Source organism: Urocampus carinirostris, chromosome 16 (genome assembly GCF_059441175.1).
Source record: "Urocampus carinirostris isolate Australia breed hairy pipefish chromosome 16, RoL_Ucar_1.0, whole genome shotgun sequence".
NCBI lineage: Eukaryota > Metazoa > Chordata > Actinopteri > Syngnathiformes > Syngnathidae > Urocampus > Urocampus carinirostris.
In genome coordinates this window covers 20,798,923-20,819,494 of record NC_142364.1, presented here as the reverse complement: position 1 = coordinate 20,819,494, position 20,572 = coordinate 20,798,923, and the positions used below count along the sequence as shown (strand labels likewise).

Genomic DNA, 20,572 nt, shown 5'->3' with positions numbered 1-20,572 from the left:
AGAGGAAAAAATTTGTTCAGCTTTATGGATGTCTTAAAATAAAATTGTCATTTCTTTGCTGAGGGAAAATAATTTTATGAACAAATAATGTTCCAGCATAAAAGTAATTGTTAACCAATTTGACTGCATATTTGTGAATCCTAAAACCATTCTCTTGCAGCTGATCTGTGTTCGGAATATTCTGTAATAAACCTTTGAAGAAAATGCTCATCTCAGCTTTTGCTTGGACGATCTCCGAACCCAAAACAATACAAAACAAAAATGCGCAGGAAGAAAAGCCTTTCCTTTTTAATGGCCAATAAAAGTGTTGACTATATTGTCATTCAATAGATTCAATATTAAGGGAAACTAATCCGAAAATAAATTATCTGTTTGGATTTACAGTTTTTGTAAAATAAAAAGATGTCATTTATTTTCTCCATGCAGGTGTATTTCTTCTTCTGAGGAGGTGCGTGACAGAAAATTGTTAAGAAGCACTGAGTTAAATCAATGGAAATGTGAAATTTTCGGGAATAAATGGTGGATTTTTGGTGTTGTGGGTAAACTGTGCATTAAAGTCTTTAAAGATTTTAGAAAACTTAGTAAAGGTAGGATCACGTTAATCACGCCAAGGTTGCCAATGGAGCCCAATTTGCCCCGCCCGTTTGGTGCCAACTGCGGCTCGTTGACTGATTCGCTTCCCTCCTGTTTAAGCTCAGTGCTCTCAATCACCCTTTGTCAGTCCATCAACGAACCTCTGCACCCGCAAGAAGTGGGTTCTGACTCTGTCCGGCTTCCTGCCCGTATCGTTCCTGTCTATTTTGTCCTTTTTAATATTGATTTCCAGTTTCGTTCCCGGCTATTTAGACCTGTTTAATATTGATCTCCAGTTTCGTTCCCGGGTATTTTGACCTGTTTAATATCAATCTCGTTTCGTTCCCGGCAATTTTGTTCTGTTTGATATCGATCTCCAGTGTCTGGTAGAGTTTCAGTCTAGTTTGTCCTGTTTAATTTTGATCTTCAGTGTCTGGTATCATTTCCGTCTATCTCGTCCTGCTTGTTATCGGACTCCAGTCTCCAGTGCCTGATATCAATCCTGTCTGTCCCGCCCTGTTCGGTATCGACCTCATCCGTCCAATATCTGCTCGTGCAATTGGTATCGATAGTCGGCCTCCTGTCATTCCACGCCAGACTACTGCCTTACGTCTTCCGTCCAACGATTGCCGAATCACTGCCGTTTGGGTTAACGTGCATGACTGCCCCTTTTCCCCTTAAAATAAAAGTTGTGTGAGAAACCTCACGCATCTGGGTCCTCCTCCTGTTCCGGTTCTTGACAAATAAAGCTTGTAAATGGTGCCGAGAATGACATACAAGTGAAGGCTGAGGCCTTTACACAATGAAGGCATAATGAAGTTTGCCGTACTTTATCCAGACTAATAATTGGGTGGACACTTTGTCTTCAACAAAGATAGTAAATTGCGTCGATCAGGGCGATAAAGGCAATTCTAATTCTGGTTCTAACGATGGAAAATCTGTGCCAAGAGAGTATACGATCATGTGAGCTGAATACCTGTAAGTGAATTCTCTTGCACATAAAGCTATCCTTTATTTATCATTTCTTCACTAGTGATTAGTATTTTGGACAATCTAGAGTTGAATAGAGTTACATAGATGGGATGCTTTTTTCCCCCCTCCTAAGTTGCTTTTGTGTATAAACACTGTTAAGGTCATGTGCATTCAAGATGTGTATACATTGTAAATAAAGAGCTGCACCAACTGCTTTTATGAGGCATCTCAAGGTTTGTGACCAGAAAGTCATTGCAACAAGAACTTCTTGGGTTTTCACAAGCAACCAGTGCATTCACAGTGTATGGTTTAGCGCCTCCTAGTGAAAAAATTCACTGAAGAAAAAAAAAAGTTATTATTTTAAACAATAAGCAAACATAAATAAACTATCCTTCACAGGTGCCATTTTAAAAATTATTGTAGGTTGACAAATTTGCATTTATTTTACATAACATGAGCCTAATGTTAGCTGACATAATTGTCGGCTATTTTGATGAAGATACCCCCCAAAAAATTCCTTTTTCCCAGCCATTTTTCTTTTAGTGCTTTTCCCCTATTTCTTTGTTTTTTCCCTCTTCTTATTTTTTTCTTCTACTCTTTCTTTTTCCCTTTTCCCTTTCTTCTTTTTTTATTTATCTTTCCTAATTTCCCTCCCACTTATTTTTCTATGTTTTCTTGTTTTGTCTCTTTTTTCCTTTTGCACACTGTCCCTTTAAACGTATTTTAGGGGTTTCGCTCAGTTGTGATGGCCTAAAAATATGTCACTATTGAACGGGTTGCAAAAAACACTTTCACATTTTGAGTTTTATGATTCATATCAAATGTAATGCTTTAAAAAAGGGGTGAGATACATTACTTTGCTTTATTTCTGTGTGTGTTTTCAAATCAACTTAATAAAAAAAACAAATACAAAATGTAAAAGTCTGCATTTGCATCAATTCAAAAATGCATATCAGAAAAATGCATATTTTTCCACATGCATTTCTGAGGTATCGGAATCGAATCAAAGAATTGTTTTTCCATCGTAGCCCCAAACCTCTGCCAAATACTTTTCACCCAATGCGGCCCGCGATTCAAGAAAGTTACTAATTTCTGCTCTAAGCCATATGTTTGTCCTTTCTTTGGGAAGTTTGCATGTTCTTGCAGTGACTGAGTGGGTTTTCTCTGGGTACTCTGGCTTCCGTTTGCATTCCAAAAACATAAAAAGTGGGTTAATTGACAAGTCTAAATTTTTCCTTGGTTATGCTTGATGAGATAGCTCTATGAATAACAATAATGATTGTAATTGTATGTTTGAGTAAAACCTTTCAAATCAGTCATTGCTAGAGAGCTGAGGTCTGGGCTCTATGTGTTGATAAAGAATTCAATGAGAGAATGGAATTCACACATATACAGTGAAGAAAACAAGTATTTGAACATGCTGCTATTTTGCTATTTCTCCAACTTAGAAATCATGGAGGGGTCTGAAATTGTCATCGTAGGTGCATGTCCACTGTGTGGGGGATAAACTAAAAAAATCCAGAAATCACAATGCATGATTTTGTAACAATTTATTTGTGTGATACAGCTGTAAATAAGTACAGTATTAGTCCGCCCATTAGAAGTCAACCTGCACTCCAGAATCATCCTGAATCAGATGCACCTGTTTGAGGTCATTAGCTGCATAAAAACACCCAATACAATCAGTAAGACTTGAACTTGTAACATGGCGAAGACTAAAGAGCTGCCCAAAGACACCAGAGACAAAATTGTACACCTTCACAAAGCTGGAAAGGGCTAAGGAGCAATTGCCAAGGAACTTGGTGAAAAAAGGTCCTCTGTTGGAGCAATCATTAGAAAATGGAAGAAGCTAAACATGACGATCAATCTCAATCGGAGTGGAGCCCCATGTCAGATATTACCTCGTGTGGTCTGAGAAAGGTGAGGAATCAACCTGGAACTACACGACATGAGTTGATCGATGACCTGAAAAGAGCTGGGACCACCGTTTCCAAGGTTACTGTAGGTAATACATTAAGGCGTCTTGATTTCATGTCATGTCAAGGCCCGTCTTAAGTTTGCATATGACCATTTGGACAGTACACTACAGAGGATTCATGGGAGAAAGTTTTGTGGTCAGATGAGACAAAAGTGGACATTTTTCGTCATGACTCCACTAAACGTGTTTGGAGGAAGAAGAATAAAGAGTACAATTCTAAGGACACCATCCCTACTAAGAGCACACAGCCAGGAAAACCAAAGAGGGGCTTCGTAAGAAGCATATCAAGGTTCTAGCATGGCCCAGCCAGTCTCCAGAACCAAACCCAATCGATTCTTTGGAGGGAGCTCAAATTCCATGTTTCTCCGCGACAGCACAGAAACCTGACTGATCTATAGAAGATTTGTGTGGAGGAGTGGGCCAAGATCCCTCCTGAAGTGTGTGCAAACCTGGTGCAGTACTACAGGAAATGTTTGACATTTTTAACAGCAAACAAAGGCTGCTGTACCAAATATTAACATTCACTTTCACAGGTGTTCAAATACTTATTTGCAGCTATATCACACAAAAAAAACGTTAAAAAATCATGCATTGTGATTTCTGGATTTTTCTTTTTAGTTTATCTCTCTCACAGTGGACATGCACCTAAGATGACAATTTCAGACCCCTCCATGATTTATAATTGGGAGAAATAGCAAAAGAGCAGGGTGTTCAAATACTTATTTTCTTCACTGTACATGTTAATAAGTAATTGACTGAACTTTAATTTAATAAAAAAGGAAAACAAGTTGATCAGGATTTAAGTGAATCCAAACAAAATTGACCAATAATTTTGAATAGCCATGGTCAAACAGGCCGCTATTTACAAGAAAACCATACATTGTTAATAAAAAGAAGAATAAATACTTAAAAATAATGAATCAGAAACACTGCCTACTAATTAAAACATCTTTTTAAATAAAATCCTCCCAATGTTTCCATTTGTGGTAAAAGGACAAATTGTACATTGATATCACTCAATGGGTAAAATCCTCAAACCATCTCTGGCCAGTAAATGCGCTGTTATGAATTTCCTTTAAACTGTGAAACAAAGGACTCAAGCAGCTACAATTATAACTCAAGTACTTTCAATCACAGTTAAAACGCAAGCTTTTGTGCTGCAGTTTGACAAAAAAAATCTCTATGAAAGGATTTGAGACCCTAACACACCGAGAAAAAAACATAGATGTCTTTTTTCGCAAAGGCTCAATATGAAAGTATAATATATATCGATATTAAATTATGGAAGGACCTTGAGTCGCTATTTATGCTGGGTTTCAGTTCAATACAGGACAAACAATAAGACAAAGCTACAGTCAGAAGCGGGTAGGATAGCTAAAACTTAGTAATAGTACTGTTACTTAAGAATAATATGACTAAAGAAGAAAAATACAGGTAGTCATCTGAATAATTACTTGAGCAAAAGTGAAAAAGAACATGGTGAAAAAACTACTCAAGTCCTGAGTAACCATAGCAATATCTTATTTATTGTTTTTTATTTTTTTTAAGGAGAGGAAAGAGGAGTAGAAAACCAGCGAGGAGGAATGCGCGTGATTACTTAAATAATGGGTTCAATGTAGCTTAATGTAGCGGAGTGAGAGTACAGTTTCTTCCTCACAAATCTACTCAAGTAAAAGTAAAAAATACTCCCAAATGTGCAAAATTCAAATTCAAAGTGTTTATTGTCATATGCACAGTAAAGTCCCACGTTTCCCTGCGCAATTAAATTCTTACTTTGCTGTCCACACAGTAGTAGCCAGTAGTAGCCAGCGTAAAAAAAGAGAAACTAGGAAACTATATACATAAAATAATTTGTCCCTAAACCCACTCAAGTAACTGTAAAGGAGTAAATGTAACTCGTTACTACCCACAAAAGATAAGATCAGGCCTAAAAAACTCAGCGCGACCCGACCCGAGTCGCAGTATGGAAACCCGAACCTGCCAAAAACCCATCGGATTAACTTGATTTGATAAACGAGCCCGAAATAAACCCGAAGCTTTAATTTGCCACCGGAATTAACATGAATCTTTACTTTGGCCGTGCGACATAAGCACTGAACTGTGCGCTTCGGCTGAACTACGCAGCTTGGGGTTTACTTGGGGCCGAGTCCCTAAAATTAAGTGTGCACTATAAGCGCAGCGCCATAATGAACGGTTTGGTGCTGAAGGCCGCATTTGGGGCAACGTTCTGAACGAAATTGAAATTGAAACTAAACAAGATGGCAGCGAAAAGAAAATCAAATTATGCAGAGAACAAGCTGCAAATAGTGAAATATTTAGCCAAAAAGCAGAAAGAAAGTTGGTAAAGCTTGAGGGAAGCAGAAATGACATCTGACGTGGGGAAGGTGGTGAGAGGAAGCCGCTTGTCTCTTACCCCAAAACCGAGGGGGGAAATTTATTTGGATTTAGTGAATTTGAGTTAAATTGAAATAGTGGACAATGAATTACATTGTCTACCATTGTCACCAAACATGTTTTGGACACACGCAAAAGCGTCTGCAGAGGTGGGTAGTACATTTACTCAGTACATTTTGGGCAATGTACTTCTAGGAGTATTTTTAAAACCCAATACTTTTACTTGAGTAAATTTGTGAAGAAAAAAACTGTAATTTTACTCTGCTACATTAGGCAACCGTGAAGTTGCTACTTCATTACTTATTAAATCCTTACTACGAAAGTACACGTCTGTCTCTATGATGACGGAGCTCCGGCAGGCTCTACTATGATTAACCAATCAAACGTATTGGCCTCGTCACGTGACCATATTCAACTCCAGCGGATGGAAATTGCTTACGGAGGAAACGGATCGAAAATGTCGCCTAGCAATACCGACTATGAAAACATAGAAGAGGAGGAGCAACCCTGGCCTTCTTACTTGCCTCAGTAAGATTTAGGTAACTTTCAAGCCAATACGGTTTTGATTACATGATTGTAGAATAGAGGTGTATATTGGAGAGGAATGGGCGCTGCCAGGCTGTATTTGCCCAAGCCCCAACAGAGAAATCTATCTATCTACCCTGGTCATATATTTCGAGAGGGGTGACCGACAGCAATGCAAGCACATACAAAAACAAAGAAAATAAAAAAAGGGAAAAATTAGCAAAAAGTTTTTGGGGGGGACCATGGCCAACCCAAATGCCCAAACACCCAAACAAGTTAAGCACCTCGGCACCCAAGTTGGTCACGCTTTTGTCCCTCCACATGAAACGGGACACAAAAAAGCGGCCATGTCACTCGGGTCAAGGTCAGGGTCGGTATAGTGCTAAACTATACTTAGTGGTCAAAATGTGAGCACTTTGTTGTAGGACTGCAAGCAACTACTACCTGATCTTCCCCCATTTCTTTTTTAAGGTTACATTGTTCATTTATCTTAAACAAAATTTAGTAAGTTCCTTTACAATTCGTTTATTTAGTCTTTTATTAGCATGTTTGGTGTTGGAGTAATCCAAAATTAATTGAAAATAATCAAATTACATAACTGCAATATTACAGTATTTGGATTACGTTACTGGTGAGCATTTTCAACAGGTAACTAGCAACTGTATCGCCTAACGTTTTTAAAGCAACCCAACCCTGTATACGGGTATATATATATATATATATATATATATATATATATATATATATATGAGTTAACACATATAAAGCCGAGGTGCAGTACAGTAACAGCGGCAATGTTTCCATTGTAATCTACTTCTGACTGATGTTCTTGTTGCTACAACATCACCTTCCCCCTCGACCGGCTTGAACCAGACTCGAGAAAACGCCAGCGGACATGCAGATCATGCTCAAGGAAATCCTATTACAGGATCTATTGTGAGGCTTTTAAGCAGGTGCAAGGCTTTTACGAAAGACAAGAATGGTTACTTTGAATGGCAGTGAGCAACATTTTTCGATTAACACTGCTTGTTAGTTGATGTCATGCTGTTCGCTTTCTTCATATTTTATCTAGCTCATAACTCATGGTAATTTCTCCATAAGATTATAGAACTACACGAGTTACAAATACACAGACAAATTTCAAATCTACCATGAATATGTTGTCAAAGGTGGAATGACATAAATTGACTGTTTTGCAAAATCCATGTTATTATTTTATTTGGTTGAGAAAGTGTAATGGGTGTTTATTTCTGTCAAATGACATGCACAATTGCACACTCAGACTTAAAAACTAAAACAAATATTCTCATACATATGTTATTTCCTTTACAGGTGTTGCAGTCTTGCAACAGGTTGCTGCTATTGAATTAATTACTGATAACCTTCATCTTATTTATCCATTATTCAATCAGTGTATATTTTCAATTAAATAGAAGTTTTCAAAATAATTCCATTGCATCCTATCCAAAGAAATTTATATTTTATAAGCATAACTGTGGATTCAAGTTTTATTTACATCTATATAAAATCGTATCCATATTAGCATTCTGTTTAAAAAACATATGTATGCACAACTTCTTGCAAAACCCCAATTATTAAATAATATTGAATTTCCGTGTACAATGCATGGATGCACGTGTCATATACAGCCTGGCATGAGTCCACATCTCTCCTATAAAATCTAGATTTGTAAATAAAAAACAATTGAACTTAATATGAAAAAAAAAATAACTTACAAGCAAGTCAAGCGTTTGAGCACCGTATAATCAGGCAGTGACCCTCCACGCAAGAGCAGACCAGTCCAAGTAATTCTGCCTGGAGGAGAGGCGGACATTTCTGACGAAGCTGCAGGCTTGGATCCGCCTCGGTGTGGGAGGAAACGTTGCTCCATCCCTCTGCCTCCAATCATATAGAGACCTTAGGGAGGGGAGAGCGACTGCCTGCTATTCCGCACGCCCTTTTCACACCCGACAGGCGGAGCTGAAAAACAATCTGCAGCCATTCAATTACAAAGTACACACCACAACCGGTGATTTAACTAAACTGGAAGCAAATCAAATCTATTTGCCTGAGATTGCCTTCTGTAAAGCTGATGATGCTGATGAGAAAGTGTTATGATGAAGAGGCCTGCTGCGTTTTATATTGGCCATGGTTATGTGCAGTCTCTACACTTGAGTGTGCTTTTGTTTTCTACACCTGTGAACAAAACTCTTGAAAAAAATGCTGTTCAGCAGCCGAGACGGCCTTGTGACAATCTCCTCTTCAGCTGTGTTTGGACTTATTTATGTTATATAACAATGCCATCTGCTCTGCCGTCCATGCAAAAGTAAACAGCTGGGTAGATTCCACTGCAAGGACTCATTGGTGCCCTCGGTAGATGGATGTCAATAGTTTCCATTCAATTTCCTCACTGTCCCTGGCATGTTTTTTGGTTAGTGTGTGTTCATTATGTCACAGTACAATAGTGGGGATAAAACTTCACGATGAAATCCACATTCATTTTATGTTTTTAGGACGTGGGTCATATAAGGAATGAGGATGATCATCATTTTATTGCACCTTTGGTCATACAATACATGAATATTGAATTCCAAAACATTTGGAGTGGTAATGTTCCGACCCACCCGTTCATAATCACTCAGCGGGGACATACTGCCCCCCATTGGTGAGATTGAGTTTACAAAACCACAGCATTGTTTCATTCATTGCTTGATTTACACATTATTTTTCCACGTTTTTCAAACACAACTTTTGTATAATCAACGTTTATTTTATTTATTTAACGTGGGTGGCTTTTATTTGAATGGAGTTATGTGAATCTGTCATTATCTCTTTTGAAAGTAAGCATACCTGTCAACTTGTACGTTTTTGCCGTGCAAAGTATGTTTATTATGCATTTTAAAACGTGTACGACGTACGAGAAAATCTGTACGGAAAAACGCAAATTTGTCAATTATGAGTACCATCCGGTATACACCGACTATCACGAAACGGCAAATCAATCGAGTCAAACGAGTTTGCCGCGGGAGCCACTATCTCGGTATCGGGTTTTTTCGTTGGTAAACGAAGTGAGCGGCATGATGTAGTGAAAGTAAGTCCGTCTCTTTTTGGAGTACGAGGTTTTTCGGCTCAACTCATTAAAGAGAGCAAGTAAGCCGTTTGAGAGCCGGCTCTCTTTAATGAGTTGAGCCAAAAAAAGCCGGTTCTCTAAAAAGAGACCGACTTCCTTTTAGCCCATAACTACCACATGAAATCCGAGGTGGCAGATGCATGCAGACAGTAGCATAAAACCGCTCGCTTCGTTTGCAACAAAAAAATAACGATACAGAGATAGAGGCCACCGCGGCAAACTTGTTTGACTTGATTGATTTGCCGTTTCGTCATAGTCGGTGTATACCGGATAGTACGAATAATTAACAAATTTGCGTTTTTCCGTACAGATTTTCTTGTACGTCGTACACGTCTTAAAATGCATAATAAACGTACAGATTACGGCAAAAAGGTACAGGTTGACAGGTATGCTTACTTTCAAAAGAGATAATGACAGATTCACATACCTAAATTCTAATACCGGTAAATGGCCACACACGTTGTAAGGCAGTTTTGCCCTCAAATAAACGTTGATTATACAAAAGTTGTGTTTGAAAAACGTGGAAAAACAATGTGTAATGTCAAGTAATGAATGAAATAATCTTGTGGTTTTGTAAACTCAATCTCACCAATAGGGAGCAGTATGTCACCGCTGAGTGATTATGAACGGGTGGGTCATTACCACTCCAACTGCTTTGGAATAGAATATTCATGTATTGTATGACCAAAGGTGCAACAAAATCATGACCATCCTTGACAAATTTGAATTTTTTGAGACAGATTTTCTTGTACGTCGTACACGTCTTAAAATGCATAATAAACTTTGTACGGCAAAAACGTACAGGTTGACAGGTATGATTATATGTATAGTACAGTGGAACCTCGGTTCTCGACCATAATCCGTTCCAGAACCCTGTTCAAAAACCGATTTGTTCATTCACCGAAATCATTTTTCCCATTAAAAATAATGTAAATCGTTTTAATCCGTTCCAACACCCTGAATGTTTACCATAAATGTTTAACGTAAACATAAAGCTAACCCAGGCTAATCGTACGTTCGAGTTGTCGTAATCTTCCGTACGAAAGATTACGCTAACATGAACGTGTAAAAATAAAAAAATAAGGTCGTTTACAAGTCATTCAGCACCCCAAGTGGCTAGCGCTTCATTGGAAACGGGGCTCCATTTTAGCCCCTAATTATGCCTCCGAAGAAGATCGGTGCGAGCAGGACAGGTGAAAAAAGACAAGTTGTTCGTACAACTATTGCCTTTAAGAAAAACATAATAGCTAAATATGAAAGAGGTGTACGAATTTCCGATCTTGGTAGTGGATACAGCATGGCTAAATCTACTATCAGTACGATAGTAAAGAATAAGGAGGCTGTGAAATCGAGTGATGCGGCTAAGGAAGTTAGCGCTATAAGCAAGCAACTGCCGCAAGTTTTGGAAGAGGTTGAAAAACTTTTGAGGATTTTTCTCTCCCCACCATCCACCACAAAGGTAAGAAATCCTATTCATAATCCTTTTTTTATTTTTACACGTTCATGTTAGCATATTCTTTCGTACGGAAGATTACGCTAACACGAACGTACGATTAGCCTGGGTTAGCTTCATGTTTACGTTCATGTTAAACATTCAGGGTGTTGGAACGGATTAAAACGATTTTACATTACTTTTAATGGGAAAAACGATTTTCGGTGATCGACCAAATCGGTTTTCCTTCACGGTTCTGGAACGGATTATGGTCGAGAACCGAGGTTCCACTGTATATGTATATGTATATATATATATATATATATATATATATTTCGTGATTGCCTAAGTGAAGTCACCTGGGGCAATCGTTTGGCGCGCTGGAGCGCACTTCCTGATTGGCTGATGTTCTCCACTTAATCGGTCTGCGTCTAGAGATGGTCGTCCGCAGGACGAGTGTTTCTCCAGACTACAAGGTACCCATGACTCCTCTTGCCTGATTCATGCCTGCCTTCCGGTTTTGACCTGTTTCTGTTCCACGTTTTGCGACCTACTCTCTCGCCCCGGCCATCGACTTACCTGCTCAGCTGTACCGTCCGTCCACCCGTCACGGAGCTGCCATTCCGCCCGAAGAGGCTGACGACCGACAAGCGCAGACGTCCCAAGCCAGCTTCAACACTCTTTCAAATAGAAGCACTTTTGAAACTAACGCTATTGGATCCGAGAGTCCGTTCTGGTTCATGACAATATCTATCTATCTATATATATATACACGTAATGAACTGATGACAAAATAAACCATAAACTTTATTGACACCGAAACACGGTGTCAAATGCAAATTAAAGTCGTCAACTTAATTGAAATATTGAATTTCATGCATGTTTTAAATTCAATTGTAAAACGTACACGTATGAATGCTGTCATTTTCTCTAGAAATTAAGGAGTATTAGATTACTGACCTCTTTGGTAGCTTTGCAACGACCATTTTAACTATCGACACATTGTCGGCAACTATACAAAACGTAGAACTTCGTTACCTGTGATTGGCTAAGTGTTCTAAGGCCCGCCCTCGACCTGTACACCTCAAATACAGATGCAGCATTGTTTTCTCTTTCTCCTCTTAATATAGTATGTTTGTACACTTATTTGTTTGTTGCATTGACATTTGAAAATCATTGGGACATAAATTGGGACATTTCAGCTCAACACCCCTGTTTACCTTCTGACAGGCCAACGGGGACGTAAAACACACAGTTGCCTCCAATTGGTCGACGTCCCTAGCAATCAAGCCTACCCGGTCGGTGATTGGTGGAATTGCCTCAAAGTCAAGTGTCACAACGTTTTCGACAAGAGGTGCATATGAGCGTTTGACAAAAGCGATCTTGTCTCCGCTGTAAGTGTTTTGGACTCAATTCAGAGCCTGGTCGTGTTGCAAAACCGTTTTGGCATCTTGGAACCTAAACCCGATCCTTCCTCAAGACTAGATTCGATCACAACGGGGGCAGAAAAGTGGGACAATTGTTTGAGGCTAGCTAACTAGCTCTGCCTCACTTCCACCTTTAAGCGGCGATTAGCGGCAACCGCCGGGCTTTATGGCTACGAATTACGAGCCGATCTACGGACTGTCAGAGGATGAGGTAAGCCTCGACCGTCGTGCCGCTAGACGGCGAGAAAGTCGCACGGATGCTGCCGATGCTAACGTTAGCCAAAGCGTCAAGCTGTAGCACCCCTCACCCACATACCGTAGTAAAGCCCAGTATTGTTTTCTCCTAAAACACCCCTCATTTGCATCTACGATATTATACATCGGTATCTATAAAAACAATACTGGGAAATAAACCCACCCGTGGAATCAATGAGATTCGACTTTGTTGTTTACATGCAAGGTGCATCACGCCAAGTTTGGGTATAAATAATATTGCCGATCACAGCATCAAAAGTAAATTCTTAGAGACTGGCCCAAGTTACAATAACCCTGCAATGAAAATATAGTGCATCGTCACAATAGTACAATGAAAAGTAGTGCAATATCATTAGCAGCAACAGAAATTACCATTAACATATTAGCCTTTTTTTAGATTTTCTCAAGATCGGGATATATTGTGTCCTAAAAAATAGAACGGAAGCAAATAAATGAGATAATTCAAGCGCATTTTCTATGCTTTCTTTTGAGTTTTAAGTTATAAAAATGACGTTCGATTAGGAGTCCCTTTGTTTGTTTGTTTCGCAATTGACACATAAGGTAAACAATCGAACAGAACCACGCCCACTAAACAAGTCCTTAATAAATCATGCACCATTTAAACCGCTCCCATTAACAATTTTCTTTGCCTTGCTAAGCAGCTAATTTTCTTTGTTTAGTTTACCACAAAATTTTAATTTAAAACAGTTTCTGATGTTGTAGTTTCGCCCGTGTTCGGTCTTTTCTTTACATTTTAAAATCACAAGTTGAGGTCAAATCAATTGATAATTTATTTGTATAGGCGTTGAATTGCAACTCAAAGTGCTGTATAAAAACATTCAATGTACAATACAAAATTAAAATTATCTCCAGTTCAATACATTAAAAAAAACACTTAAATATGGATTTCATTGTGAAGTTTTATCTCAAATTTATTTTGGAAACTGAATTCCAAATGTCCTCAGTAAAAACGGTAAGTTAATGTTTAAACACGTTTGGAGGAGGTTGCATATTTTTGTTACACTTGAATGGCTGAAATATACTTTTTTTTTAACGATTACAACATCAAATTTCAAAATGTTCAGAACATTTACACTTGCATGCGATTCACTCTGAGAGTCACTGATATTAGTTTAATTGTGGAACTGTCTATCTTGGCTAACTCAGATTTGTCACTTTATTTAAAATCACTTGATTAAATAATGTTTCAAAATGTTATCTTTTACCTCTAATTAGACCAGCCTTTTAATTGCAGTATTGTTCTGACATACTTACATCTCCAAACACTAGCCTGTAAATATCTTTTCCTATTATGCTTTTAGCCTGAAGTGTCATGTCTAATCTTGTAAACATGGTTCACTACGTTTTTAATAATTACAATAAGTACAGTTGTAATTTAATATCTGGTCTGCAGTTATCACTTTAATTAAAGGGGGGTGTTTTTATAATTACTAGAATATGTATTATTTGGGGCTTGGTAGATGCTGAACTCAATAATGAAGAAGTGTTGACTCTAATAATACCAAACAGGACTGAAATGTTTTAGTCATATTTCATGAGTCAGCATCGGCCTTCTTCTGTCAGTCATTATGAGAAAGTAACAGGACATAGGTGAGCCATACATTCCACTGCGTAGTGAACTCTGACAGGGGCTTGGCTCGTCTTCAGTCATCTACTGTGCAGTAACTACAACACGACAAATAGTCATTTGATGCCTGAGGCTGCAAAATTCTTCCTTGTCGGCTCAAGAACATGCCACCGATCGCAAGTCAAGGCTAAATTGATTATACTGAGCGTCTAGTTACAATTGCACTGAAGTGCCTATTAGGAAAATTGCTTAACATGTTTGTTATATTAGCTATAAATCAGGAATTAACTCGTCATGCCATATTGATATGCTTGAGTTTTAAAGTGGAGGTCAATCCAAAGAATTTCCTAACAATAATATGTTGTGTGGTTCACCATGAGTTCAAACAGGACATTTTTTGTTAATATTTAGTTGGTAGATAACAGATTAAAAACAAAATTCACCTATTTTTATATTTCTCTTGTAATGGCTATTATGAGAGTTGTGTTGAGTAAAGCATGATGACATAGATGAATCCCAGCTCATCCAACTGCTAATCTCAGTTAACCTGCTTTCTAAAAGAGGGCCATTATTGGTGATAAGCAGAAGCCCAATTGACTGTGATGTCACTTCTTGACATACTCTTTCAAAATCGCCTTTAAATGGATAGAAATAGGTGGATATTGCTTCTTTACTTTAGATTTTTATATGTTTTTAGACTATATACCACAAGAGTCACCAGCCTTCTTTAAGCTGAGAGCTACTTTCTTGTTACAGATTATTAGGGCTATCAGTTGGATATGCATGTTATTACTATGTTATTTATTACCAGGTTGTAATTATTAGAGGGTAAAATAGGCTCAGTCAACCACTAAACATAGTGACAGTTATAAATCAAATTTTCTTCAAAATTACAATGATCCATAAAACATTTTCGGAACCAGAGCGCGCAGTCAACCACTAAACATCATGACAGTTGGAAATCAAATTTTCTTAAAAATCGCATTGACCCATCATGATATTCAGGACCAGTTTGCGGCTACTCAGTCAGGTCAAGTCACATCACATTTATTAGTACAGCCCTTACCAAAAAGTCTCAAAGGACTGCACAGGCCACAATAAGACCATTTACTGATGTGAAACCAACATCCGGCAAGGGAAAACTCAAAACATCTACATGAAAAAAAATAAGAAACCTTGAGAAAGGCAGCAATAGATGTTGCATTGGAAACAATACACAAAACGTAGTGAACATCAATAAAAGAAAACATAGGTAATGTGTAAAATTGTCCAAAAAGTCCCATGACAGCAACGACGCAGCTTTCCATCTCAGGCGGCTGGTCAATGCAGATGGCATGCTTCAGGTCCAGGTGCTGGACAGCTGACTCATCTCGATCTGTCCTTCTCCCTTATTTCACCACAAACCAGCCAAAAGGATAGGAAAGGAAAAGCATTGATCAAAAGCTATAAAATAGAAGTGTGTCTTAAGTCTAGATTTAAAAACTTCCACTCGGGTTGCAGATTTTATCCCCGGAGGCCGAGCATTCTGCAGCCCCGGGTCCCGGTGGTCTCTGGGCACCACGGTGGACACCCCTGACATACCGACTACAAAACATTATATACTGTAGTAAGGGAATCCTTTGGGTTGACTCTATTGTAAATGTAAATTTGTCAGGGTATAACACAATGATATTTAAATATTTCAATGTATCCATTTATTTAATGCTGTTAAAAATTAGTCTGAACTAAACTTGAATTTGGTCTAACTGCACATGCATTTTTGAAAACATTAAAACATGCTATTTGTTGTTTCTCTATTGGTAACTGTAGGACAATTTACCGAATGAACTGTTGATTGTCTGTGCCTTTATATATGCGTCATTTATCAACAATTATGTCACATTGTCACTGTGCAGCCAAAAGTTCTTAATGTCCTTAGTGGTAATCAGTCATATCTGGGTTAGCCTTATTGCATCAGATGAGTGTCTGATTAAAGTACCCGTTGGCAGTCAAAATGGATATTGCCTCGCATGAGTTTGATTTTTGTTTTCCCTTCCCTCAGCATGAAACCAGAGTGCTACGTGTTAAGGTCATCGCTGGAATTGATCTGGCCAAAAAAGACATCATTGGAGCCAGGTGAGTTTTGCTGACTAATAATAATGGGAAATATTTGCTGGTAGTGAGTCAAAATGTAACCACATTATGATAACACGTTATTATCAGCATAGGCAGGTGTTATCCAATGAATTGCTATAATAGCACTGCAGCTCTGGTTACTCTTGCAGTATGACATTACTTGGAATGGTGTGGTTGCTTCTAGAAAGTTGCTCCGGATTCCCCGCTAGCTTATCAGACAAATAATAGGCTAAGAGCCAGTAAGTGCAGTATCGAGGTGGTGATCATGTAATTAGTCTTCTACACTTGATGGGAGGACAGTCACTCAAGAAAAGCAATCGAATTTACACAAGCAATATTAATAAATATTTTGATTTTTACTAGGGATGCAGCAAAATTAAAATTGGGGGCAGAAAACAAAATACAAAAATGTGTAACGCCTGGCCAAAATACCCAGGCAACACCAAAATCACCTGACAAAAGGAAGCAACAGCAGGAAGTTGGGCTTCCTCGATGTGTGAACAAAGACCTGATCAAAGCCACTCCTGCCATCTAATGGTGATTTATCATGCTGAAATCATACCCAGAGGCTTGATACATATCGATGAGTAGAGTGAAACTTTTTATATTAGTTTTTTTAAAATAGAACAAGAAAAAACAATTTTCAGGTTTTGCCTTCAGGAATAATGCTTCTGATAATATATTTCTACGTGATGGCATCAAATGAGTTAAACATGACACATCCTGAAGTGTGTTTATAATTCAAACTGTTGACGTCCTGGATGCTCATGTGCTGTCGGGGATTCCGACCTTGCATTTTTTAAATACAAGCGCCATGAGTGTTGCTCTCCTTGACGCTGTTGCGGTGCTTTTGTCTGAATCCAGCGTGTCCTTTGTTGTTGTTTTTTTTTTCAAGCCAGGAAGACAATGGAGAATTGTCAGTAAATTGTAGTCGCAGTGGCCCTGTTGTATCAGTTTAGTCAGAGCAGACATGCTCACTAACACAAAATTAGAGACAGCGGGGTTTCTTCAACCAGTAATAATAAAAAATCAAATTGAGCTCTTTGAGAGCACTTACTACAAACGCTCCGCTATTTACGTCCATTCGACTTACGAAATCGGAGTACATCCGATTATTTTTTTTCGGGATTTTGAAAAATATCCAGACATTTCTGTAAGTTAAATTTTGTATTGTGTGCACTTTTTTCTGAGTACAGGACAGTGCTGTAGTGCTTCTTTCTGCCGCGTGGCGTTTTGAGAGGTCACCCAGCATCCACCCCGAAGAAAAAAATCCGGCTTCAATTCCCTCGTTTGTGTGTAATGTTAAATACCTTGCACTGTATCTCTAGCACGCTAAGAACTTTGACATTTTTTATTGTTTAACATCTTGTGTATCCATTCAATATGGTTGGCGTAGAGTGTAAAGAAGAGGTGAGCCGTTTCTTTTGAAATGAAAGTGGAATAAGACAGCTTAATGCGGTTGAGAAAATGGTCATATTGCTTTTTTTCGGCCACTTTTTACCACAAAGAAGGACCTCTTGAACCGAATCGCCCAAAAGTAAGTTAAACTCAACTTTATTTATCTTAATAGAGCATATTATTTTATGAAAGTTTTATTTTTTAGGACAAAACAATACTGGTCACTTCTACAAGCTTTAAACCTACTTATATAAACCTTAAACATACAAAATATAGCACTGAAACAACTTACGAACAAAGTCAATTTACGAACGATAATCTCGTTTGTAATTAGGAGTTTTTAAAATTAGGAGTAGCACTATGATAGATTGACTTCAATCTCAATCAGGAGGAATTAATTTACAAAAGATTATAGACAAAACAAAGAATTGCTTATAACCATTTCATTTTTGCAACTCAGTAATGAGGGAAATTAATGAGTAGTTGGGCAATTTAAACCAAGCTCGTTTTTCTCAATAAATTCGCTGGATATCTCATGCTGTCTTGTGAGCTCCTTTGTGAATACAGAATTTGTTCGTAAGTTGCTTCAGTGCTATATTTTGTATGTTTAAGGTTTGTATAAGTATGTTTAAGGCTTGCATAAGTAACCTGTATTGTTTGTACTAAGAAATAAACTTTTCATAAAATTATATGCTCCATAAAGATAAATAAAATTAAGTTTAACTTACTTTTGGAACAGTTAGGTGACTTCCTCCTCCGTGGTAAAAAATGGTCGAAAAAAAGCGCTCCAACCATTTTCTCAACCACATCAAGCTTTCTTATTACACTTTCCTTTGAAAAGAAACGACTCGCCTCTTCTTTACACTTTATACCAACCATGTTGAATGGATGCAGGAGATATTAAAGAATAAAAATGTCAAAGTTCTTAGCGTGCTAGAGATACAGTTGCAGTGTGTTTACACAAACTAGGGAGTAGAAGCCGGATTTCTGCTCAGGGGTGGATGCTGGGTGACCTCTGGCAGCGCCACGCGGCAGAAAGAAGCACTACAGCACTGTCCTCTACTCGAAAAATGGTGCACACAATACAAAATCTAACTTACAGCAATGCCCGAATATTTTTCGACATCCCGAAAAAAATGTTTTAACTACCATTTTTGCGAAAGTCGAATGGTCGTAAGTAGGGGAACGTCTGTATGCTTTTCCAATGTTCAACCCTGCAATTTCATTAATGAGTTATTATTGACAGACATCTCATCACACAATTTTCAAAGGCAAGCTTATTTCTATTTCTTTGTGAACTACAATTCAATGGTTGTAAACGGGGCAGCTCTCAGGTTGTGGCACTGATCTAAAAATCAATTTTTCCTCATAATTTGGCTGGTGTAAGGGATGACAACAAAGAGCCTTTTTAGAATGTTGCTACTGATAAGTCTTAAGAGAAAATGTCGTTACCATGGTTAAGAGAAGAGTGCAGCAGGGACTGCAGATTGAATTTTCAAATGAGGAAAAGGTAGATAGTATTAATTATAACTCCACGACATTGAGATGACACTTGAACGGTGATCATTTTCTTCCTGGCTTCTCTCTCTTTCTCACTCTTTTTTTCATGTTTCAATTAAAAAAATAGGAAGACAGGTTTAGAAAATGGAAAGATCTAACCTTTATCCTATAACAAAATTGGTCCTTGGAGGTCTGAACTAAACCATTCTGCAAACCAAGTAACACTTAAATATATTCAATAAAAGTACAAAAGGAAGAACACAAATGTATTTTACACAAAAATGTGCCCTAAAAATGAACAGGGGTGGATTTTTGCGGTTAATGTTTTCATATTACTTGACATCAGATTCAGCCGTATTGTCCTTACGCCTCTCATTTAATTCAAATGAGACATAATCAATACGGTGCAGAGGTTCAGGGTTCAAATCCAGCTACCCGCAGTCTCCCTGTGTGGAGTTTGCATGTTCTCCCTGTGCTTGCCTGGGTTTCCTCCTGGCACTCCGGTTTCCTCCCACTTTCCAAAAACATGCATGTCAGGTTATTTTCCCTGTGTGGAGTTTGCATGTTCTCCCTGTGCTTGCCTGGGTTTCCTCCTGGCACTCCGGTTTCCTCCCACTTTCCAAAAACATGCATGTCAGGTTATTTGGCCTGTCCAAATTTTCCCTAGGTGTGAATGAGCGAGTGAGTTGTCTGTCTCAGTGTACCCTGCGACTTGCTGGCAACCAGTTCAGGGTGTCCCCTACCTACTGCTCGAAGATGGCTGGGATGGGCTCCAGCATCCCAGCGACCCTCTTTAGGAAAAGCGGTGCAGATAAGGGATGGACGGATAATCAATTGGATCAACTATTGGGAGCTTTTGGCCATTTATTGGCCATTTCCTCAAAAATAAACTCGCAGTCGAGGTGATGTTTTACTCAGATTATCAACGGGAATTCCAGGTGTGAAAATTTGAGTTTGAAAGGGCTAAAATCACAGAATATTTAACTATTATTTAAAAGTTTCCTTTGTGCTCTTGGACAATAACTACCACTAGAATGTCCACACCTTTGCAGTGTTATATTTTTGTCATTTGAGTTTTTGTTTTTTTGTTTTTTTTGTACTTCCAACCTCTCTAAATGTTCACAGTGACCTTATTTACTTGTGCATACAGTATATGCTTTTTCATGCCCTCCGTATTGTTTTTTGCAATGCTTTTTCTTTGATAATGACTTATCAAAAAGACAAAATAAGTAAAAATACCTCTCGAGGCTTAAGCACATAAACCAAGGGGTGTCATCAACCACTC

The 20,572-nt window shown here is 38.3% G+C and overlaps 2 protein-coding genes across 4 annotated transcripts in view; one reads left to right on the top strand and one right to left on the bottom strand.

The window, feature by feature from the left end:
* Positions 1-8,550, bottom strand: part of prlra (prolactin receptor a) — a 35,234-nt gene extending 26,684 nt beyond the window's left edge. For both annotated transcript variants that reach the window (XR_015853038.1, XM_088355882.1), the window contains exon 1: positions 8,179-8,550. The gene's annotated coding sequence lies outside the window, so the exon portion shown is untranslated. The remainder of the gene's footprint in view (positions 1-8,178) is intronic.
* A 2,826-nt stretch (positions 8,551-11,376) lies between these two features.
* Positions 11,377-20,572, top strand: part of nedd4l (NEDD4 like E3 ubiquitin protein ligase) — a 78,156-nt gene continuing 68,960 nt past the window's right edge. For both annotated transcript variants that reach the window (XM_088355881.1, XM_088355880.1), the window contains exons 1-4: positions 11,377-11,480; positions 11,592-11,730; positions 12,235-12,642; positions 16,316-16,389. In XM_088355881.1, the coding sequence (XP_088212007.1) occupies positions 12,598-12,642; positions 16,316-16,389 (119 nt within the window). In that variant the 5' untranslated portion in view covers positions 11,377-11,480; positions 11,592-11,730; positions 12,235-12,597. The remainder of the gene's footprint in view (positions 11,481-11,591; positions 11,731-12,234; positions 12,643-16,315; positions 16,390-20,572) is intronic.